Genomic DNA, 22,325 nt, shown 5'->3' on the forward strand with positions numbered 1-22,325 from the left:
ATTTTGAACAGGAACTTATGTTCGCAAACGTACCGTTTCCGTTCGACGACGGTTACGATTCAGATGATTAACTTATCCACATCTGCGTGAGAAATTGATTAGGCGTGACGCGGTACAGTTATTAGGTAACATTATGAAAGGAAGCATAACGGAACATCCATTGATCACTTAAGCACACTTGTTCGTTTTAATATTTAACCATTACTTCTATACATCAAAAAAGAACCCAGCAAACTCTACGTACAGAACAGTACCGATGTAATACATACACTCCATCCCACCTGGTGGCTTTTCAATCCCAGAACTCGTGCCATCAGATCTTCCTCTGTCTCTACAGGAGTCTCATAAATAAAACTTCGCATACAACCCCACAAGAAGTAGTCCATAGGAGTGAAATCGGTCGATCGCGGCGGCCCTATTGCATACCAGGACAAGTAACTCCGAGACTTTTCTCTTTTCCCTCAGCAGATGTGGACGCGTTACACGTCTGAACTGAAACCGTCGTAGAACGGAAATGGTACTTTTCCGGACATGGGTTCCTATTCAAAACATTATGTCCTCATTCCCCTCTACAAGTCATAGAAGTTTCCCAACGCCCTGTATACTGATTACAAGGTTGTAGAAAATGAAATATACACGTTCCTCTTCATTTACACCCAAAATCCGCCTGCTTCATAGTTTGTACTGGCAGATAAACCATGCCAGTACTTGACTTGAGTGATGCCTCTCTCCTTTGGGTGTTCTTTCTTTCCTATTAATAATAATTGCTGAGGCTTCCATTCTGATGAGCAGTACTTAAGAATCAGTCTAACGCGTGTTTTGTAAGTCATTTACCATTTCAGCAGTTAGTATCGGGTCGTGATCCTACTTCATGTCGCCCAGGACGGTAACTCGCAAATACCGAGTGATCAAAAAGTCAGTATAAATTTGAAAACTGAATAAATCACGGAATATGCAGATAGAGAGGTACAAATTTACACACATGCTTGGAATGACATGGGGTTGTATTAGAGCCAAAAAAATACAAAAGTTCACAAAATGTGCGACAGATGGCGCTTCATCTGATCAGAATAGCAATAATTAGCATAACAAAGTAAGACAGAGCAAAGATGATGTTCTTTACAGGAAACGCTTAATATGTCCACCATCATTCCCCAAAAATAGCTTAGTCGAAGAATAATGTTGTGAACAGCACTGTATAGCATGCCCGGCGTTGTGATGAGGCATTGGCGTCGGATGTTGTCTGTGAACATCCCTAGAGATGTCGGTCGATCACGATACACTTGCGACTTCAGGTAACCCCAAAGCCAATAAACCTGGGAGGCCAAGCAAGACGAAAGTGGCGGCTGAGCACACGATCATCACCAAACGACGCGCGCAAGAGATCTTTCACGCGTCTAGCAATTTTTTTGGTTCTAACAAAACCACATGTCATTCCAAGCATGTGTGTCAATTTGTGCCTCTCTATCTACATTACTCCGTGATTTATTCAGTTTTCAAATTTGTACTGGCTTTTTGATCACCCGGTATATTACTGTTGTCTCTGTTGCCTCCGATTTCATTAGAGTAATTGGCTTTCTGCACAATGCACAAATTTATTAGCTTTCAGGGTAAGCTACCAGTGCAGGAAGTACTCGAGTACTGACGGTGCGAGCAGACATTTGCGGCAGTATGTAGCCGTTGGGGCCTCGTGGCAGTCAGTCGCGCACGTATTGTGAGGCGGGCAGCGGGCAGCGTCCACCCAGCACGGCGCGGCGGCCAGTCTGCACGCACCTCGCCGTTCAAGGCCGCACCGCGCCGGGCCGCTTCACACTCAGGCTTCTCTTATTTTTGTATCGGTGCCGCCCGAAGACGCCAACCACTGACTCGCCTCACAGCTCCCACCACGTCATTTGTCCCTCTGAGAGAATAGGTGCACTCGTGACTGCGCGCACTACCACACCTTGCGATTCGCAGTTACGGATTTGTCACCCAGACATTACGACAGGAAATATCCGGATACCACTCGCATAACTCTCCATAAATGTCTCCCAAATCTGCATTAGTTATCTGTTTTACTGAGAACGGCTTCGAATTTGTCGTAATAACCTTTTTTCCCTGGTGATGGGGCCAAAGTTGGTGATCTTTTCGGTCTGTAGTGACTGGGGAAAGTCATTAGTAGCGTAAGTCAGAAATGGCTCTGAGCACTATGCGACTTAACTTTTGAGGTCATCAGTCGCCTAGAACTTAGAACTAATTAAACCTAACTAACCTAAGGACACCACACACATCCATGCCCGAGGCAGAATTCGAACCTGCGACCGTAGCGGTCGCTCGGTTCCAGACTGTAGCGCCTAGAACCGCACGGCCACTCCGGCCGGCCGTAAGTTAGAACTCTCGAACCCTTTCCATCCTTTGTATGTACACACCCAAACTCTGCAAACCGCTGTGATGCTCTTGGAAGAGGAGGTCATTTCCCTTTTTCCCATTACACTCGCACATAAAAAGCGGTCAAAGTCATTGCGTGCCATAAATCGTCTAATGTTTTCTGTGCGCTCCCTGTGGTAGCAACACGTAGGGAGCTGTAGTGTATTCATACTCTCTTTACCTAGACTCTTCACTTAATACTTGTTCTACGAGGGTGAGTCAAATGAAAACCTTAAATTTGTAATGACAAATCGAAATTTCGCGCCGTAATCCTGTAAGTTGGTAAGCGTGCTACAAACAGCGTGCAGAATGGCCTGTAGGTGGCAGCATAGTGCAGATGCACACATACCGTCGCATCATCAGTATATAGATAGCCGCCCCACTCGCGACTTGCAGCATGGAAGAACAGCGTTCTGTTATTCGGTTTTTGCGTAGTGAAGCTGTGAAACCTATTGAAATTCATCGACGAATGAAGGTTCAGTACGGTGATGCATCTTTGTCACAGCAGCAAGTCTACGAATGGAGTAGGAAGTTCTCAAATGGTGTGACTTCAGTGGAAGATGCTGCTCGTCCAGGTCAGGCAAAACGAGTTGTGACTCCACAGAACATTGCAGCAGTTGAAGCCATAGTGAAGGAAAACCGCTGAGTGACACTCAATGACATTGCAGCATGTTTGCAGATTAGTCATTGGTCAGCACACCACATTGTGCACGATGTGCTTCAGTGTCACAAAGTGTCTGCAATATGGGTGCCACGGCAGCTGACTCCTGAAATGAGAGAACGACGTGTTGATGCTTGTGAAAAACTTCTTCGGCGCTTTGAGCGAGAAGGTGATGGCTTCCTTGCAAGAATCGTTACTGGGGACGAAACCTGGATTAACTTCCACCAACCGGAAACGACGAGAGCGAGCAAGGAATGGCGCCATTCCTCACCACCAAAACCAAAGAAGTTTCGAACAGAACCATCAGCAGGGAAGGTTATGCTGACTCTCTTTTGGGACGAAAAACGGGTCATTTTGGAGCATTACATGCCTAGAGGGACCACTGTCACCAGTGCATCATACACAGATCTCCTAAAAATCATCTGCGGCCTGCAATCAAATCAGAGCGACGTGGACTGCTGTCAGCAGGTGTCCTTTTGCAACATGACAATGCAAGGCCCCACATTGCCCGTACAACAGTTGCAACAATCACAGACCTGCACTTTGAATGTCTTCCTCATCCACATACTCACCAGACCTTGCCCCCAAGTGATTTCCATATGTTTGGGCCACTCAAAGACGCAATGGGAGGAAAGAAGCTCCGTTCTGATGAAGAGGTACGCCACGCGGTGCGTGAGTGGTTGCGCGGAGTACCAAAAGAATTTTTTTCCACAGGAATTTATGCACTTTGCAAGCGCTGGAGTACTTGCATTGAGTGTGGGGGAGATTATGTTGAAAAGTGAAACAGCTTTGTACCACTTCTGCACAATAATTAATATTTTAAAAAATATTTAAGGTTTTCATTTGACTCACCCTCGTAGTAACTTTTCGAGGAATAGCTGAGTTGTTTTCAAGCTCCTGCCAGTTCAATTTTTTTGGCAGTTCCCTGACGCTCTCCCACGAGTCAACCAAACCTGTGACTATTCCTGCTGTTCACATTTGTATGGTTCAATTGAAACGTCCCCTTTGAACAATTATACATGACTGTGCTTAAACTGACACACAATATTTTGTTAGCGCAACGCAATCTGACTTTCAAAATTCCCTACAAAAGAATGGCCCTGACTAACATTAAACTATACCTTTCACAAATCACTTACCTCACAAAAATCTTCGCTGCTCAAGCTACTGCAATACAGCGAGCGCCACTACTGCCAGCTAAATAAAAGATTCAAACTATGGAAGGCACTAACTACTGATAGGGATAGTTAGCAAATGAAAGATAGTAATAGAGAACAAACAATGTATTTACCTTGATATCATCATATATAAATATAGCAGTTCATGACAAATTTCAAAACTCCGCCATCTCTCTCCCCACATCCACCACTGCTGGCGGCTCACCTCCAACTGCGCAACGCTACGCGCTGTTCACATCCAGCTGCCGCTGCCCAACACTACAATGGCAGACAACAATGCAAACTAGACACAGACTGCACACAGCACAGCCAGTGATTTTCACACAGAGGTGGCGTTACCAATAAAAAAACCTAAACAGCCTACTTACACAATATCCATGTTAGTTCTGTTTGATATGGATCCCAGACGTTAGAGCAGTCTTCCAGGATGAGGGTGCACTGGCGTTTTGTAAGCAGTCTCCTTTGCAAACTGACTGTATTTCCCCAGCGTCTTACCAATGAGCCAAGACCTGTGACATTCTTGATCTACGACTGTATAAGTCTAGTGTTTCAGTACTTGTCACTGCCTCTGTATGGCTGAAAATATATTTGGCAGATGAAATAGCCACATCATAAAATGTGGATGATTTTCCGACTGCGTGCTGAAAAGTAATGCCTCCGAATATTTATGTGAAAGCTCTCAAAGCTTTTTAAATAAAGAGGATGAAGGAACATCGCATCGTTCTTCTTAACAACACAGACGCTGCACTATAGTATTTATCCACCGCTACAGGTCAGCGACTTTAAATTTAAAATGTCGTCCCCTGTACGGGAATTACATAAAGTATGTACGAGTAGGGGCTGTGACGCACGAATGAAGCCACATGGAAGTTTGGGTCTGGCCGTCAGTCTTGTACGGATAGCCAAAGCCGGCACGGTAGCTCAGCGTGTTCGGTGAGAGGGCTGGCTGCCCTCTGTAATCAGAAAACTGAGGGAAAGGATCAACGCTGAACTTGAACGTGTGCCATGTGACGTCTACTCCTACCAAGGCAAAAAAAGGGTTAAGACGACCGCTCGTGTAAAGTTGGCAATCCGGGTTCGAGTCCCGGTCCGGTACAAATTTTCATTGTCTCATTCCCTTATACAGCCGATGGTTGTACGTATTCACCACTGCGAATACATTTCATGCTTTTAAATAAAATGAACATGTTAACATTCTACATTTTTATTCTTGATGTCAACGTACTTGCAGCACTCTGCCGCTAGAGGGCTCCGAATTGTAGCGTATAACATGGCGGTGTGTGGCGTAACTATGTCGGTACGTGAGGAACTGCGTGCTGCAATCGAATTTCGAAGAGTTCGTCAACACATGGAACACCTTCTCCTTCAGCATGCTATTGCCATACTGCACGCGGCTCTGGTGACATCTGCAACAATCCGACGCCTTGGGTTCACTGTCATCGACCTTCCTCCATACAGTTCCGATTTGGTCCCATCTGATTTTGTTCTGTCTCCAGAACTTAAAGAACACGTTCGAGGACTTCAGTTTGAGAATGATGAGGCTGTGAAGCTGAGGTGAAGTTGTGGCTCCGTCAATAAACTCAAATATTCTACAGTGACGCTATGTACAAATTGGTCTTTCTTCTGAAGACAGGTGTTCGTCGCCAGGGAGAAAAATGGTTCAAATGGCTCTGAGCACTATGGGACTTAACATCTGAGGTCATCAGTCCCTTAGAACTTAGAACTACTTAAACCTAACTAACCTAAGGACATCACACACATCCATGCCCGAGGCAGGATTCGAACCTGCGACCGTAGCAATCACGCGGTTCCGGACTGAAGCGCCTAGATCCGTTCGGCCACCGCGGCCGGCATGCCAGGGAGACTATGTCGAGAAATCAACATGTAAGCATGAAGAATAAAGATGTAGAATGTTAATAATGTTTGCTTTCTTTAAAAAGCTTTTAGAGTTTTCACATAAAAATTTCGGAGGCGTAACTTTTCAGCACGCCCTCGTATTATAATTTTATAAAGACGGAGTCCAGACTCGGAGAGGTTCCATAGACTCGAGGAAGGAAGGAAGGAAGGTTAGTGTTCAACTTCCAGTGGACAACGAGGTCATAAGAGACGAGCACAAGCTCGGAGCCGGCCGTTGTGACCGAGCGGTTCTAGGCGCTTCAGTCCGGAACCGCGCGGTTGCTACAGTCGCAGGCTCGAATCCTGCCTCGGGCATGGATGCGTGTGATGTCTTTAGGTTAGTTAGGTTTAAGTAGTTCTAAGTCTAGGGGACTGGTTATCGCAGATGTTAAGTCCCATAGTGCTTAGAGCCATTTTTGAACAAGCTCGGACTATCAGATTAGGGAGGGATGAGGAAGGAAATCGGCCGTTCCCTTTCAAAGAACCGTCCCAGCATTTGCCTTAAGCAGTATAGAAAAATCACGGAAAACCTAAATCTGAATGGCCGAATGGGGATTTTACTGTCCGATGTGCTGACCACAGTATTACGTCTGTCGATCAGAGACTCCAGTATGGAACACTCAACCAGATTAGATTATGTTTGAAACACTTGTAAACACCAAAGGTTGCGAATGGGGAAACGTGAAGGAGAACCGTAAACACGTTGGAAATAATCAGTGAAGTCTGTACTTCCCCATGCCTCTGTGTAGTCTATACAACATTCCTCCGACAGTAAAATTCACTGCACGTGAGGGACACGACAACAACAGTTTCATCTCGTACCAGAAGCATCTTAACTGCCCAGGTGTTGTGGAAGAATGTGGCACTTCATGCAGTGCAGACGTATTTTGAACTTCTACGAACTACAAAACGAAAACAATGCTTATGTAAAAAGGAGCGTGGCGAAAGTACTAAAAACTGTTACTGAAGGAAACGCTGTGTTTACTGAGCTGTTTGCGTGTGTTAATTACACCTTTCACGTGCACAGCACTTTGCCTCGTGACTCGAAGAAAGCTGTACCAGTTGTTCCACGAACAATAAAGCTCTCTTACAGTTAACAAGTGCTTCTTTCGGCTGATCTATAGAAAAAGATATGTTTTCTACAATTTTCCGTCTTCTGCTTCCCCCTTCTTAGCACCTGATGAGGCCTTTTTTTTAAAAAAAGAAAAAAGACTGTCTTTTAAAGATGGTATTTCTGCAGCAGGTTCCTGCAGGCTTGTATTTCCACTGTGTATCCTGTCCTTCATGATTATGGTGTTAATGATGATGATCACCACCACCACAATCTCTTCAACATTTACCACTACTACAAGATTTATTGCTTATAGTAGTGTTTTCCTTACTTTCGCCCGGATGAATTCGTCCACGCACCACTTATCGTCTTTATCCTTGTTTGTTTGGTGCTGCAAAACTCTGTTTTACCCATTTCTTCAGAGAATAACAGTTCATCGTGGTTAAAGTGTTCCATGGTTTCTCAAAAATTATTTCAGAGGAAATTCAGAGAAGTTCTTCAAACAAAGTCAAGATACATTTTCTTCCACATCATCTCCAACTTCAAAAAAATGCATCATCTTTACTGAGTACGTTAACAGGACGTCAACCTCGAAAATCCGTTTGATTCCTTTTTTTAAAAGCTTATACATATTGCTTAATGCTTATGGCGTTGCATATCAACGGTTTGGGAAAAATGTACACTCTGTTGAGGTTGTAAGTTTAATGGTCACTTACTGCAGTTTTTTAAACGTTAATGTCGGGAAAACAGTTCGGATCCCTCTGATACACAACAAGAGAGGTTATTGTTTCGTGGGCTCATGGTCGTTTTAGAGAAAAAGCAATAGCATCGATTTGAATTTAAGCTCGGATCATTGTAGCTGGAACAGCAAAATATCAAAGAAAGTGTGCGGCGCCTATGTGCTTGTGATATCATTAATTTTCTCCATGACAATTTACTTTCACTGCCTATTTGTACAGCACATTCATGACAACTGCACTACACTCAAACACGAAAAAAACGGACGCACCACGAAGAAACTTCCGAATGGGAAGAAAATCGGAAGATGTGATGTACATCTGCAGAGAAACAAATGATTACAGTTTCAGCAAAATTGGGTGATTTATTCAAGAGAGAGAGCTTCACAAATTGAGCGATGTTGCAAAATAGTTCAAATGGCTCTAAGCACTATGGGACTTAACATCTGAGGTCATCAGAACCCTAGACGTAGAACTACTTAAACCTAACTCTAAGGTCATCACACACATCCATGCCCGAGGCAGGATTCGAACCTGCGACCGTAGCAGCAGTGCGCCGGCCGGGGTGGCCGAGCGGTTCCAGATGCTTCAGTCTGGAACCACGCGACCGTTACGGTCGCAGGTTCGAATCCTGCCTCGGGCATGGATGTGTGTGATGTCCTTAGGTTAGTTAGGTTTAAGTAGTTCTAAGTTCTAGGGGACTGATGACCTCAGAAGTTAAGTCCTATAGTGCTCAGAGCCATTTGAACCATTTTTAGAAGCAGTGCGGTTCCAGACTGAAGCTCCTAGAACCACTGGGCCACACCGGCCGGCTGCGTTGTTGCAACTATGGCTCCCTTGGCATTGATTGACAGCGTTGTTGGATGTCGTCCTGAGGGATATCGTGCCAAATTATGTCCAACTGGCGCGTTAGAGGGTAAAATCCATGAGCTGGTTGGAGGGGCCTGCCCATAATGCTCCAAACTTTCTCATTTGTGGAGAGAACCGGCGAGTTTGCTAGCAAAAGTACAGTTCGACAAGCACGAAGACAAGCAGTAGAAACTCTCGCAGTGTTCGGGCAGGGAAACAAAACGGTGACTGGTTTGATGCAGCTCTCCATGCCACTCTATCCTGTGCAAGCTGCTTCATCTCCCAGTACGTACAGCAGCCTACATCCTTCTGAATCTGCTTAGTGTATTCATCTCTGTCTCCCTCTACGATTTTTACCCTCCACGCTGTCCTCCAGTACTAAATTGGTGATCCCTTGATGCCTCAGAACATGTCCTACCAACCGATCCCTTCTTCTAGTCAAGTTGTACCACAAACTTCTCTTCTCCCCAATTCTATTCAATATTCAATACCTCCTCATTAGTTATGTGATCTACCCATCTAATCTTCAGCATTCTTCTGTAGCACCACATTTTGAAAGCTTCTATTCTCTTCTTGTCCAAACTATTTATGGTCCATGCTTCACTTCCATACATGACTACACTCCATACAAATACTTTCAGAAACGACTTCCTGACACTTAAATCTATACTCGATGTTAACAAATTTCTCTTCTTCAGAAACGCTTTCCTTGCCATTGCCAGTGTACATTTTATATCCTCTCTACTTCGACCATCATCAGTTATTTTGCTCCCCAAATTGCAAAACTCCTTTACTACTTTACGTGCGCAGCTCGTGGTCGTGCGGTAGCGTTCTCGCTTCCCACGCCCGGGTTCGATTCCCGGCGGGGTCAGGGATTTTCTCTGCCTCGTGATGACTGGGTGTTGTGTGATGTCCTTAGGTTAGTTAGGTTTAAGTAGTTCTAAGTTCTAGGGGACTGATGACCATAGATGTTAAGTCCCATAGTGCTCAGAGCCATTTTACTATTTTACGTGTCTCATTTCCTAATCTAATTCCCTCAGCATCACCCGAGTTAACTCGACTACATTCCATTATTCTCGTTTTGCTTTTGTTGATGTTCATCTTATATCCTCCTTTCAAGACACTGTACATTCTGTTCAACTGCTCTTCCAAGTCCTTTGCTGTCTCTGAATTACTTAAACCTAACTAACCTAAGGACATCACGCACATCCATGCCCGAGGCAGGATTCGAGCCTGCGACCGTAGCGGTCGCGCGGTTCCAGACTGTAGCGCCTAGAACCGCTTGGCCACTTCGGCCGGCGGCGGGCAACAATCAGGTTGGTACCCCACAGCTGCCCAGGGCGTCATCAGAAATGTTTTCGCTGGTCATCGGGGCTCAGTTCGAAGCGGGACTCATCACTGAAGACAATTCTACTCCATTCAATGAGACTCCAGGCCGGAGACGTGTCCGGAGACTCCCCGTACGGCAATGGGATACCAACTTGACTGTCGCCAGCCCAACGGCCCGACAGACAGGAGTGATGGTGTGGGGTGCTGTTTCTATCCGTAACGGGACCAAATGGTTCAAATGGCTCTGAGCGCTATGGGACTTAACTGCTGAGGTCATCAGTCCCCTAGAACTTAGAACTACTTAAACCAAACTAACCTAAGGACATCACACACATCCATGCCGTAACAGGATCCCTTTGGTTGTCCTCCGCGGAACTCTTACAGCACCGCGGTACGCCGCCGATATTCTACGCCTCGTTTTGTTTCCCTTCTTGGCAACGCATCCCGGGCTTACATTTCGGCAAGATAATGCCCTCCCGCACACGGCGGGAGTCCCTACTGCTTGTCTTCATGCTTGCCGTGCCTTACCTTGGCCACCAGCAAGGTCGCCGGATATCTCCCCAATTCAGAACGTTTGGAACGTTATGGCCACGCCCCTCCAACCAGCTCGTGATTTTGACGATCTAACGCTCCAGTTGGACAGATTTTGGCACGATATCCCTCAAGAGGACATCCAGCAACTCCATCAGTCAACGCCAAGCTGAATAGCTGTTTTCATAAGGATAACGATCATCCTCCTTTACCTCCTCTGCATTACTGCAGATGACGTGTCACTGAGCACATTTGTTTTATGCATGCAGCACACGTGAGGCGTCTAGTTGTTTCCACTGCACTGTGTGGAATACGAAGGTTCTGTTATAGTTCACTGACCTGCTGTCTTCAAGTTGATGTCCCCAGCACAGAAAACAGCACGCAGGTCGTAGGTTCTGTATCTTGAGGCTGAAACTGACTTTTAGCGAGGTTCTGTTCTGAGATAATGTATCACTTCTTTGGGATGCCACTCGCGTATTTTAATATATGTACACGAGAAGACTACTTGATCTTAATACAACACCATCCTGTTACAGCAAAGTTCATGAACAAACACAATGTTTACGAAAATGTATCTTTATTTGTGGCACGTGTCTGTGCCTCATGACTACCGGAGTGAATCTTTAAATACTGTGTACTGACAAACACATCCTGCCACAGACAACATGACTGTACATCTCGACTGCCTAAACCAGAGTGACGAACAGGAACTTAAATAAAAAATGGAAACTCATCCTTCGACAGATAACATGTCTGTCCTTCTCGACTGCCTAATCCAGAGTGACGAACACTTGGCGCGCCATACCAGAAAAGGCGTGACCCGAACGCTTCCGAAGTGCTTCGTCTGCTATTTCATCAGTGTTTTGTTTTTTTATTTAAATTGTTTTTAATAATCCTAAAAGCCGGCCGGTGTGGCCGAGCGGCTCTAGACGCTACAGTCTGGAACCGCGCGACCGCTACAGTCGCAGGTTCGAATCCTGCCTCGGGCATGGATGTGTGTGACGTCCTTAGGTTAGTTAGGTTTAAGTAGTTCTAAGTTCTAGGGGACTGATGACCTCAGAAGTTAAGTCCCATAGTGCTCAGAGCCATTTGAACCAATTCTAAAATGACTGATTGATAGTCAGCTGTTGAGAGATATTTATATTAAAAAGTGAAGTCATTCCAATGAGTAGTTTAACTAATAATAATATCTATAACGTTTTGGCCCCCTTGCTCCGAACACAGCAGCCAATCACAGAGCAGTAGCATTATGCAGGCGGTCTTTCTCACGGGAATGGTACCGAATCTAACATCTGTCACAGGTACCTCACACCACATTTCGTCATCTATATACTTCTTGCATCTCCACCGCTCTGGGAACAGCTTCTTGGAGCCTAATATGATGGCTGACTAAGGCAGGAATATTACAGAGGGCCAGAGGTGGATCAACGCGTTGTTGACCTGCTCAGTTTGTGAAGCTCTCTCGCTTGAATAAGTCATCCAATTATTCCGAAATTGTAGTCATTTGTCTATCTGTACATTTAGAACACATCTACTGGTTTCCGGCCCATTCGAATAATTCCTTCGTGGTGTGTCATTTTTTAATCTTAGAGCAGGGCCTCCCAACCTTTTCAGCTGGCGGACCCCTTCTTCAGTCGAAAATTCATGGCGGACCCCTAGTCAATCATGAGCACATGAACTTTAAATTTCAGAGCAAAACACATGGGAACTGAAATCTTCTTAATGCATGTGCCATGTTCCCAATGACTCCCCCCCCCCCCCCCCCCCCGAAGTATCAAAAGGCTTTTGATTGAGAGATAAATGAAAACAACTTGAAATTAACGATCCAATTTGAATTGTAATTGACATTTCACACGTTGGAGCTGCCTTCCTCCAAGAGCAATCGACGTCACGGCCAAACTGTTCGCTGTTGACAAGCTGCTGCCTGTGCTCTGTTCACTTCCACTGTTTGGCAACTGTTGTGTAAGGAACATGAATATTTCGTAACAGTCGTGTGTGTGTGTGTGGGGGGGGGGTTTCGTGAAATCCGAAGAAAAATAGAAAAATGTTCAAATGTATGTAAGTCTATGGGACTTAACTGCTGAGATCATCAGTCCCTAGTCTCACACACTATTATCCTAAGTTTAACTTCCGCTAAGGACAACACACACACACACACACACACACACACACACACACACACACGTGCCCGAGGGAGGACTCGAACCTCCGACAGCGGGAGCCGCACCAATGTTTTCGTTTGTGTTGCCGACTGTCAAATATTATTGCCAAAGACCGAATGTTATTGCCAACTTTCGAGTGCTATACACATGTTTTTCAAAGGAAAAAAATAGTGATGAATTTGATTTTCACATTTTTATTCAATAATTTTACTCATTATTTGACACGATTTGGTGAAAGGTGGCCGCGGACCCCGTAGAAAGAGCCGGCGGACCCCTAAGGGTTCCGCGGACCACACGTTGGGAAGCCCTGTCTTAGAGCTTAAAAAGGCTCCTAATTACAGGAGTTTATGTAATTACAGGAGTTTATGTGGCCGCCTTTGGGTAGCACAGTTTCCGCGCTTCCTGTTTCTGGACATGAGATGTTTCTTAAGTCTGTCTCTCATATCGCGCTTGGCACATGGGCGTAGCGGCAGCGGCTCCATCACATGCGTGTCAGAGCAGGCGGGGTTATTTATCGGGAGCTTCCTTCCTTCCGGAGAGGGCCGAGGGAGAGAAAATTTCTGCTTTGGCGTTCGAAGCTTTTATCTTTATGCGACACCATCTCGGCCATGCCAGAACAGTAGCCGTAGCTTAATGACGCCAACGGCAATATCCGTCGCGTGTAGGGGAGCGCCTCGGGCGCTGATCTTAATGTGGAGCCGAGTGCGCGCCAAGATTAAAAACGAAGAGGGTTAAAACCCGGGCCTACACGAGACCGGCAACCGGAATCCGCCAGGCCGTCCATCTCGCATACCTTGCCACATCGAGAACCTACAGTACCAGCAACCAAAGATTGTCTTTGCTGAATAAGAAATATTTTCTTGTACACACTGAAATATAAATATATTTCATGCAATTTCCATTTGCCCTCCGCACGTCAGCTTCTGACAAAAATTCATTTCAGCTGTCACTTCTTTCAGACATGTTTTTATCGACGCGCTAGTAATCAGAGATATTGATTTTGATGAAACTGTAATTACGGTATGAAACTTGGCATGTATTAATTTATCGTTGTCGCACACATCATCCGGAATATGTGATTGCAGGCTTTCACGGAGTGTTCCGGAGATGAAATCTTCTCGAGTGTTCAGCCGGGAGGTGGCGTCATCTTGTCGCAACGTGTCGATGAGTTACGTACTCAACATCGTCATGTGTCGCCACAATTGAAAAAAAATAGTATTTGCGCGTTCTGCTTTAACTTATTTTTTCAATACTTCGCTTTCGTGCGCGCAGCATCAGTATGATTCGCTTTCCAATCATTTGTGTATTTTTTCTACTTTGCGACTGTATATTCCATCCAACAATGTATATTTCACTTTTTACTGCTTCCGTCCCCTCCACATGACGACGTACTGAAATTTTCCTATCACGAGTACTCGGGAACCGTGTCACTTTCTGTTTTCCACGCCTTTGTAGGTGAAATATTGACATATGTGTAGAATATTGGACAGAAATTAGATTTTTTTCCACATTTCCACTTTTTCACCAGTTTTAAGTCTTTCGTTTGAAAATAATACAAAAAGTAGCAACTGTTGCTACTGAAATATAAAGCAGTTCAATTGTGAGAATAGTTGGTAACTTGACATCGTTGATACTTGCAAAATCGTTTCTGTATAAACATGTGCCATATAGTTAAAATCATGTTCTAACTTCGCGTGTACTGTTTTAAACCTACAAAGTGCTATAAGTATGAGTCCCAGACACGTTCTACAACCCGTTTCGTCGTAAAGTCATCGTATTATAATTCTTCGTGCCTTTGCTTTGAATTTATTTTACATTTCTGACAGCTGAACACAGAGATAAACACAAACATACGTTCGTGCCCAGTTGTGAGGACATTTCCTTCGACGCCGTCTTAAAATTCGTCGGTTAGATTTACGAATGTAATCGAGAACAGATGTCAGTCATATTTGGTGCCTTCGACCCGTCCTGGAAGTTCACCGAGTTCGCTGTCCATCTTTATTTGCAGCAATACTGCTCCATTCGACGGACGTCGGATCGATAAGGTTGTCGACGCTGAGGAGGGTCAAGGAACAATAATGGCTGCCATAAAACACACGTCCACTTTACAGGGGAAGAATGGCCATGGGCTGCACACAGCCGAACGTTAGCAAATGGTTGCATGTTCCTTCACTCACATCGCTCGTCTTCCTAAGTCTAAGCCGACGTTAACCAAGTGCTAATGTACGATATATTTTCGTGTGCTTTACGTTCTGCCTCCAATTGTCGGCAGTCAGCTGTCAGATACTTTTCCTCTTCCTATTGCGAAAATTGTAATGCCGAATTTCTGTAGAAATAAAAAATTCGAGAATCGTTGGGCATTTCATGGAACTAGACGATGATCTACGAAGTACGGAAAGTATGAAACGCAAGCGACATCAGTATTCTGTCTTACATTTGTCTTAAAAGTCACATCCCGGTGCAAAGCAGGGGGTATCTGGGTGTGCGACAGTCGCTCTTCTTCCCATTGCATTCACATAGCGCAACATAACGCACTTCCTTAGTCTTATAACTTTTATTATCACGCTATACATTCTCCAGAGCTGTATACTGACACTTCTCGTGGCTCGAAACATCTTTCTTCACGGGTATTCCACTGGAATTGCTTGTTTCTCCCTTTCAAATTTTTGCGGCGAGGGCAGCTGAAGATGACGACACGATGGACAGCTAAAGAAATAAAGAGAACAATAAATGTTGGGGACTGATAGGAGAAGCAGGGAAACAAATAAATGGATTAGGGAACAGACCAGAGTGGAAGACTTAATTATGACTGTAATGGAAATGAAATGGTAGTGGGAGGTACAGGTAACTAGACAAATTGCTGACAGATGGACCAAGGAAATTATCTACAGCCTTGTGAAACTCCGAACTACAATTAATGGAAAGTGGGAAGACGACACCAGAAAGCATGCAAGAGCAACGTGGATGCTTATAGCGTAAGGCTGTAATGCTTGGAAAAGTCTAGAGACTGCCCTATCTAGCACTGAATCCCAAATGGATGGTGGTGGTGAAGAGGAGGAGGGCGCGCTTGTTCGACCCTCGGCTGGCTCACGTGCCTATCTCGTAAGCCGTCGTTCTGATGTGGCCGTGTACCAACAAACCCTCCTTGTTTTCTGAAGGAGAAACGGCGTACGCTACTATCTGACAAAACAACACAAAAACGTAGATTTGAACAAACGCGCAGAACAGGCGCAATCTTCGCGCCGCTGAACACGAGTGTGAAATGAAATGCTCGACCTGTCGGTCACGTGACTCAGAACGTGAGCTTTCGCGCGTTCGCGCGTATTTCTCTAAACTGTTTCCAAACAGAAAGGTAAGCGCGCGAAACCCAGCTGTCAGGAGGAAATGAAACGATGTGCGCATACATTACAGACAGAGACGCATTGTACGCGCCATGACCGCACAAACAAAGAACCTTATTCACGGATTGAAAACACCGCTCACCTCATAGCGTCAGCCGGAAACATGCAAGCTGTATGGACCGGCAAGAAGATAAAACGTCATTGTTCGTCATAGAAAGTCCCGTACTGGAAGCGGGCTCGAGTGTCCCTGGGCGCAGATCTAGCTTCAGAGTGACCCAGTCGACACCGGAAATTCTTATGCCAATTGCTGTTCACATTTTTCGCGAGAAGAATTATTAAAAAGTAAATACCTCGTTCTGCAAAGTAAGAGAAGCACCAACTACCCTACTAAACCCTACTGAAAAGAAGCTTATCACTATTCAGTTAACGTATGACAACGAGGTGCTGTTGTTTCGGTCATAAGGTTGGTTTGACGCAGTTTGTAACATTTTTTGATGAGTCAAGAGAGAAGGTCTTCCCCACGACTCTTTGAAACAGGCTCCTCCATCACTCCACCTTCGTATTGGTTTGTGACAGTCAGATGCTGGCCTCCCAAAAAGCCCGTAATAACGTGAATTTCGTGACGTAACTGGGCGTCGTTTATAACGAAGAATCGAGACCAAGAATTAACTGGCCGGCAGGAGTGGCCGAGCGGTTCTAGGCGCTACAGTCTGGAACCGCGCGACCGCTACGGTCGCAGGTTCGAATCCTGCCTCGGGCATGGATGTGTGTGATGTCCTTAGGTTAGTTAGGTTTAAGTAGTTCTAAGTTTTAGGGGACTGATGACCTCAGAAGTCCCATAGTGCTCAGAGCCATTTTCTTGTGATAGTACCGTAATTGTTTACTAAGGAACACACGATGTTAAGGTGAGTGATGTTTTAGGCTAATTAAACGATCATAAAACAGGTCACTTCGTTGTTGTAGGCTTGGTCTACGAAGCAACAGTTCAGCGTATTTCCGACATACAATTTACTCACGCGTACCAAAAATGGTGAATATTGTACTTATTCTCAGTGCACAAATTCGTTACGTCATTGCGTGCCAGCCGAGCGCATTCGACTTGAGAACGTCCATCGAGAGGAAAAAGACTTGGTTATTACTGGAACCGACACCCCCGACATCTGCCCGCACCCTTGGCCGTAAGCTTTAGCAAGGAAAAAGCGTCGTGGGAAGCGGGCGCAGGTGGAGGCGTCTAATGGACCGCCTGACAGAGGAACATAAAGTTCAATACGTGCCGAGTGCCATTTGCAGAGCACACAGCCTCCGTGCCACCAGCGCTCCACGATTGCTTGCCCTTTCTGGAACCTTCCAGAGACAATAAATCTTTACGCCTCTTCCATCTGTATGATAAATTCGTCAAATATGGGTACATAAAGAAGGAAAAGAAAAAGACTGGTATATTCTATTTTTATTCTGAACTCTGTGGGACGAAAAGGTACACAAGATGTTAATTTGTATGCTTTGTTTTCTGATATAACGGTTCTTATGTGAATTTGCTTAAAGTTCCATTTGTCGTATTGTTTGACTCCTTTTAGACGAATTTCAGATAGTCCTAACGTTCACTTTCATCGCGAGAAAGCGCAGTTATCTTAAAGTTTTTTGTAGCACTTTTCCAAATTTACGAGTTCGTCTTTAAATATTACTGAATTTCTTCACTATTTGGTGACCATCTTTGTGCTATCTCCCGAAGTCTGTACGAAATCCTCTTACGTGATTTATTCTTCCCTCGCTCTCCTGTCCAACTTCTCAACACACTGCGATTATTATGACACAAAGAACGATTGAACGAATGAATAAAACTTCTCTCCTGGTACAACACTGCACCAGTTTGGGGTGATCTCAGGAAATAAGGAAATGTTAAAGTTACGTTGCGGTACGTGAATTAATCCTAATACTCCACAACATGTTTATTCGCTCTAAAAGTGTACAAAACTCATGGATCCAAAGGCGATCGGGAGGCCGTGTTCATGTTTTGGTACAGCAACAAGTGCCATTTCTTCCATAATCAGTGCGGGGGTTAGTGTGGAAAATGTAGTTCTCGAAGAGCGTAGATTTCTTTTATTGCCTCTTCTGCAATGCAATAAAAAAAACACTTTTGATACCTGAAACTCGTATTTTTAATTGTAGTTTAATGATAAAAACAACGCCTATTTTTACAGACGTCAGATTACAAGCTTTCTTTTAACGCTAAATTACAGTAAAGCAGGCAGATACTCACGTTATATCCTAGGTTGTGTAAGCAATGCATACAGAAAAATTCAGCATTTGTTGTCCACTGAGGTCTTTCTTCCTTGTGCTGAAGGCTCTGCCGCAAACAAGGTGCAATATCCAAATTTCAGTCACGAGTTTTAGCTGCTGCAGGGCTCCTTTTCAGTATTTTGTAAACCAGTCATTCGAATGTGCTCTACTTTTTTAGTTTTCCAACATCGGATAATTTTCTTACCAAGTCTAGCAGTAGCCAGTGAACTGTTCCAGGAAAATGCAAACAAAATATTATTCCTACAGCAGCCAATAAGCAAAGTTGTTATTGAACGCTGAGCAACGGTTTCGTTCGCCAGCAGACGGATACGAGATAACTGCTCCGCTGCACCATCAATCATCGGTGACATTTTGTGAGTAAAGATACACCCTAAACCGTTTTGCTAGAAGACATGAAAGTCTTGATTTAGTGTGGTACCCAACCGGCAGTAGACTTCTTCCCGACTGCCCTGACGGAACTTACCTGGATCTTAGGAGCAGAAAAAAATTTCCGCAAAGTCAAGAGGACGAGTATTATGTGAATACGGAGTCAACAGAAACCTTTACCTCAGTAGCTCTCAAACATTTTTTGGTTCCCGGCTCTTTGAATATATCAGTTTTTCCTTAGCACCCTAAGTCATAACACTGTGTATTTAGTGTGACTAAAATCCACAGTTGATGCGGTTAAGTTAGTTTAAAAATAACTGAAACACACGTTTGAATTTAAAACGCGTATTTCAGTTATTTTTTAACATTTTACTGAACAAACAGCTACGGTTTCACTATCCCAGTTTTCGACTAAGTAGCAATTTGCTCATTAAAATAATTAGTGCTATATATGAACTTTCTGTTCATTACATAACTTTCAAATTTTTGGATGAGATTGGGTATGACTATCCTCATTTCCTGATCCATATCAATTATTTGCACAGTATTTAGTCCTTGCTACAGCGATCAGCGGAAATCCAGCTTCACACGAATCAGATCTTGCAGATAGAATTAAGGTTCATTGAGCTTTAGTACTGCACAACGGATATTAATCTTTTTTCTGATAACCAAAAAATCACAAGATGCATGCTGTAAAATTGTGCCTCTAATATAATATCGCAAGATAGCTCAATAAGATTTTCTTCTTCTAACGAAGTAAATTCAGAATGTGTTTTGATTCTAAATGGGTCTGACTGTGCCTCGAATTTGTCTGCATTGCTTGGAAGTATTTTCAAACCATTTCATTAGCTGTGATACATGCTCTTTAAAAGCAGTTTTTATACTGCAACACAAATCAGCTTCGTTGGAGATTACCAACTGGTGCTGAAAGGAGCAGAGGACAGCATTTGCGTCGCTTTTGACGTCACGTCCTTCACTCCGGACGTTTTATCCTTCAGCCGGTAGGCGAAGCTGTACGCAGGAATGCGATTGGCATTCCCATTATACATATATCCGTTTTTACGTCGATCAGAACCGCATGGCACGTACCATACAAATGACTGTGAAACAGTTCAGTGGGTTTTTATTGACCCTCTCTGTATCTGTTACTGTTGCTGAAGATTTTGTATGGTCTACCTAAATCGCTTATGGCTGGTGCCGAAAGGGTTCCTTTCAAAAGGATGTGGCTGATTTCTCTTCGCATCCTTTTCCAATCTTCGATGACCTCGACGTCGACGGGACGTTAGACCTTACCCTCCCTTCTTTCGTTCCTGTGAATGTAAAGACTAAGCCCTAACTATTTGTTGCTGGTAATTATAATAAAAATATATTTAATGAAACGATCTGCACATTAAAACTGCGACACTAATAGGCACTCGAATCCGGCGCCATTCGCACTACATGAGCTGTGAGCTATTCAGGCACACTTCGCGGTCACTCCAAAAGATTCAGACCACCAGTGTCTTCCTCCACTTTCGTATGACATTTCACGATGATAATTTTTATAGATATATTTATTTGCTTTGAATACTTACTGAATATAGCTGATACTTCTTGACGATATATGGCTCAGGTTAAAATCCAAAATTTTTATTTGCCAGAAATGACTATTGATTTATTTGTTTATTTAAAAACATGAGATAGTGTGAAAAACTGTTCCACTAAAACTTTTTCCCCCACCAGCCACAGTCATTTATGTATATAACTACTGAAATGCACATTACTTAATGTTTGACTTTCTTTTTTGTTGCAGATTTAGGATAGACAACACCGATCACATAATAGATGTGAATAAAGGGAACATACCTTTCGAGTACGACCAGGTGAACATCATCTGCCCAGTCTACATGCCTGGAACTCACGAGGAAGACGCTGAAAAGTATATCATATACAATGTGAGTATTGCTGCATTGCCAGTATTCTGTATTCTTCACTGAAAACATCGTATGCGGGACATTGTTAGTATAAAGTTGGTAGCAGTATTAAGAGAATAGCTTTTCACAAATAAGTGTGTCCACAGAACTGATTTCAGCAGAGTTTCCTCTTGTTTCCACCTGAAATGTTCTGAACATTTGAAACTATCCTCTACGATTGGATCCGAGTCCAGAGATGAAAAGTGATAATTGTTCAGGGGGAGAAGAGTGGGGGAGGGAATCAGAGAGAAGTTTGGTTGATGACCAATCTCGAGATTTCACTAGATGTGGTGTAGTGAACCACATAATATCTCAATAATGGGCGTGAAATGATAGATCCAGAACGAGAGTACAGTGTCCCAGCCACCTCGACCGTGTTTGGCGTTTGAGCAGATAGAGCATGAGCATAACTGTGTGTCAGGGGAGGCTTGAGGTCATGACACTCTTGAGTCTGGAATGACTATAGCAGCTCGCAGGGGAAAAATTCAAGGTAATGGAGGAGCATGGATGAACATGCAGATACGAACGTGTTTCATGCAACACGGTGTGCTGTCGACACTTTCAGAATGAAAGACTGCCCATAATACACAGGGAGATGTAAAACTTATGTCGAAAGAGGGAAATTTGATGCCTAGTCCGGCAGTAATGAGATAAATTTTTTTTTAGTTTTACTTCCCGAAATCGCTCCAGCCCACTGTCATGATGTCTTTCAACACGATTTCAGCCGATACTTTCTTCCGTTCCAGTAAAACATGCTTTAGTGCTCCCTCCCTAATGAGTCACCCACAGAATACTAACAGAAAATATTCGGCATATTATTCGAGCTAAAGATCGAAAACTGAGCAGTAGATTTGCAAAGAAGGCTGAAAAATTTTTCTTGGAACAGAGAGAAGTTTTTTGAGAGGTCTCCGGTGTCTTTCTGTTAACGGGAAGGTGTGAAAGGGAGTGCTATAGGTCGACGCTTGTGGAAGTCTTAGGCGTCGGGTCTAGTATCCCATCCGTCACGGCTTCCCTGTTCTCTGTTCGCGTGATCCTCCCATTGCCGACGTCTGCTGGTCCGCGACACTCCGCCACTTCGTGCCTCACCCTGCCCTCACGGCAGATTAAATTTAGACGCACTAGCAGTTATTTCAAATTCTTGTTTCGCACGCTGCGTGAGAATAGGTCACTGTCTCAACCTTTTTTCTTTAGAATATAGAGAATTAATGGTGTGTTGTCGAAACGTGATATCACGAGACCATGGCTGTGTGAAAATACAGGTAATTTCGTATTCAAATTATAACTGCATTTCTTCTCTTTATTCAAAACAGAGCTGTTAACGGTTTCAAAACTGATAGGTTCACCTTTAGACAACAGCATGCATTTTACATTTGTCTTTAAGCAGTTAGGTGTTAACAGAGAAATATCAGACTATTCCTGCCGAGTGCACTTACGAGGGCGTGCTGAAAAGTGATACATGCGATTTTTTTTATTCTGTTATTAATATCAGTTTAGGTATTCTGTGTCGTTCGACAGCTGACAAATTACTCCCGCTGTTATTCGAGGAACAAAACTGTTAGAAACATCTG

General features: G+C 44.0%; 1 protein-coding gene across 1 annotated transcript in view; it reads left to right on the plus strand.

Moving 5' to 3' along the window:
- Positions 1-22,325, plus strand: part of LOC126469815 (ephrin-B1) — a 576,130-nt gene that overhangs the window by 497,952 nt on the left and 55,853 nt on the right. Inside the window, exon 2 of the mRNA XM_050097094.1 lies at positions 20,598-20,739. Within this exon, the coding sequence (XP_049953051.1) occupies positions 20,598-20,739 (142 nt within the window). The remainder of the gene's footprint in view (positions 1-20,597; positions 20,740-22,325) is intronic.

The sequence above is a fragment of the Schistocerca serialis genome, chromosome 3 (assembly GCF_023864345.2).
Source record: "Schistocerca serialis cubense isolate TAMUIC-IGC-003099 chromosome 3, iqSchSeri2.2, whole genome shotgun sequence".
NCBI classification, from domain to species: domain Eukaryota; kingdom Metazoa; phylum Arthropoda; class Insecta; order Orthoptera; family Acrididae; genus Schistocerca; species Schistocerca serialis.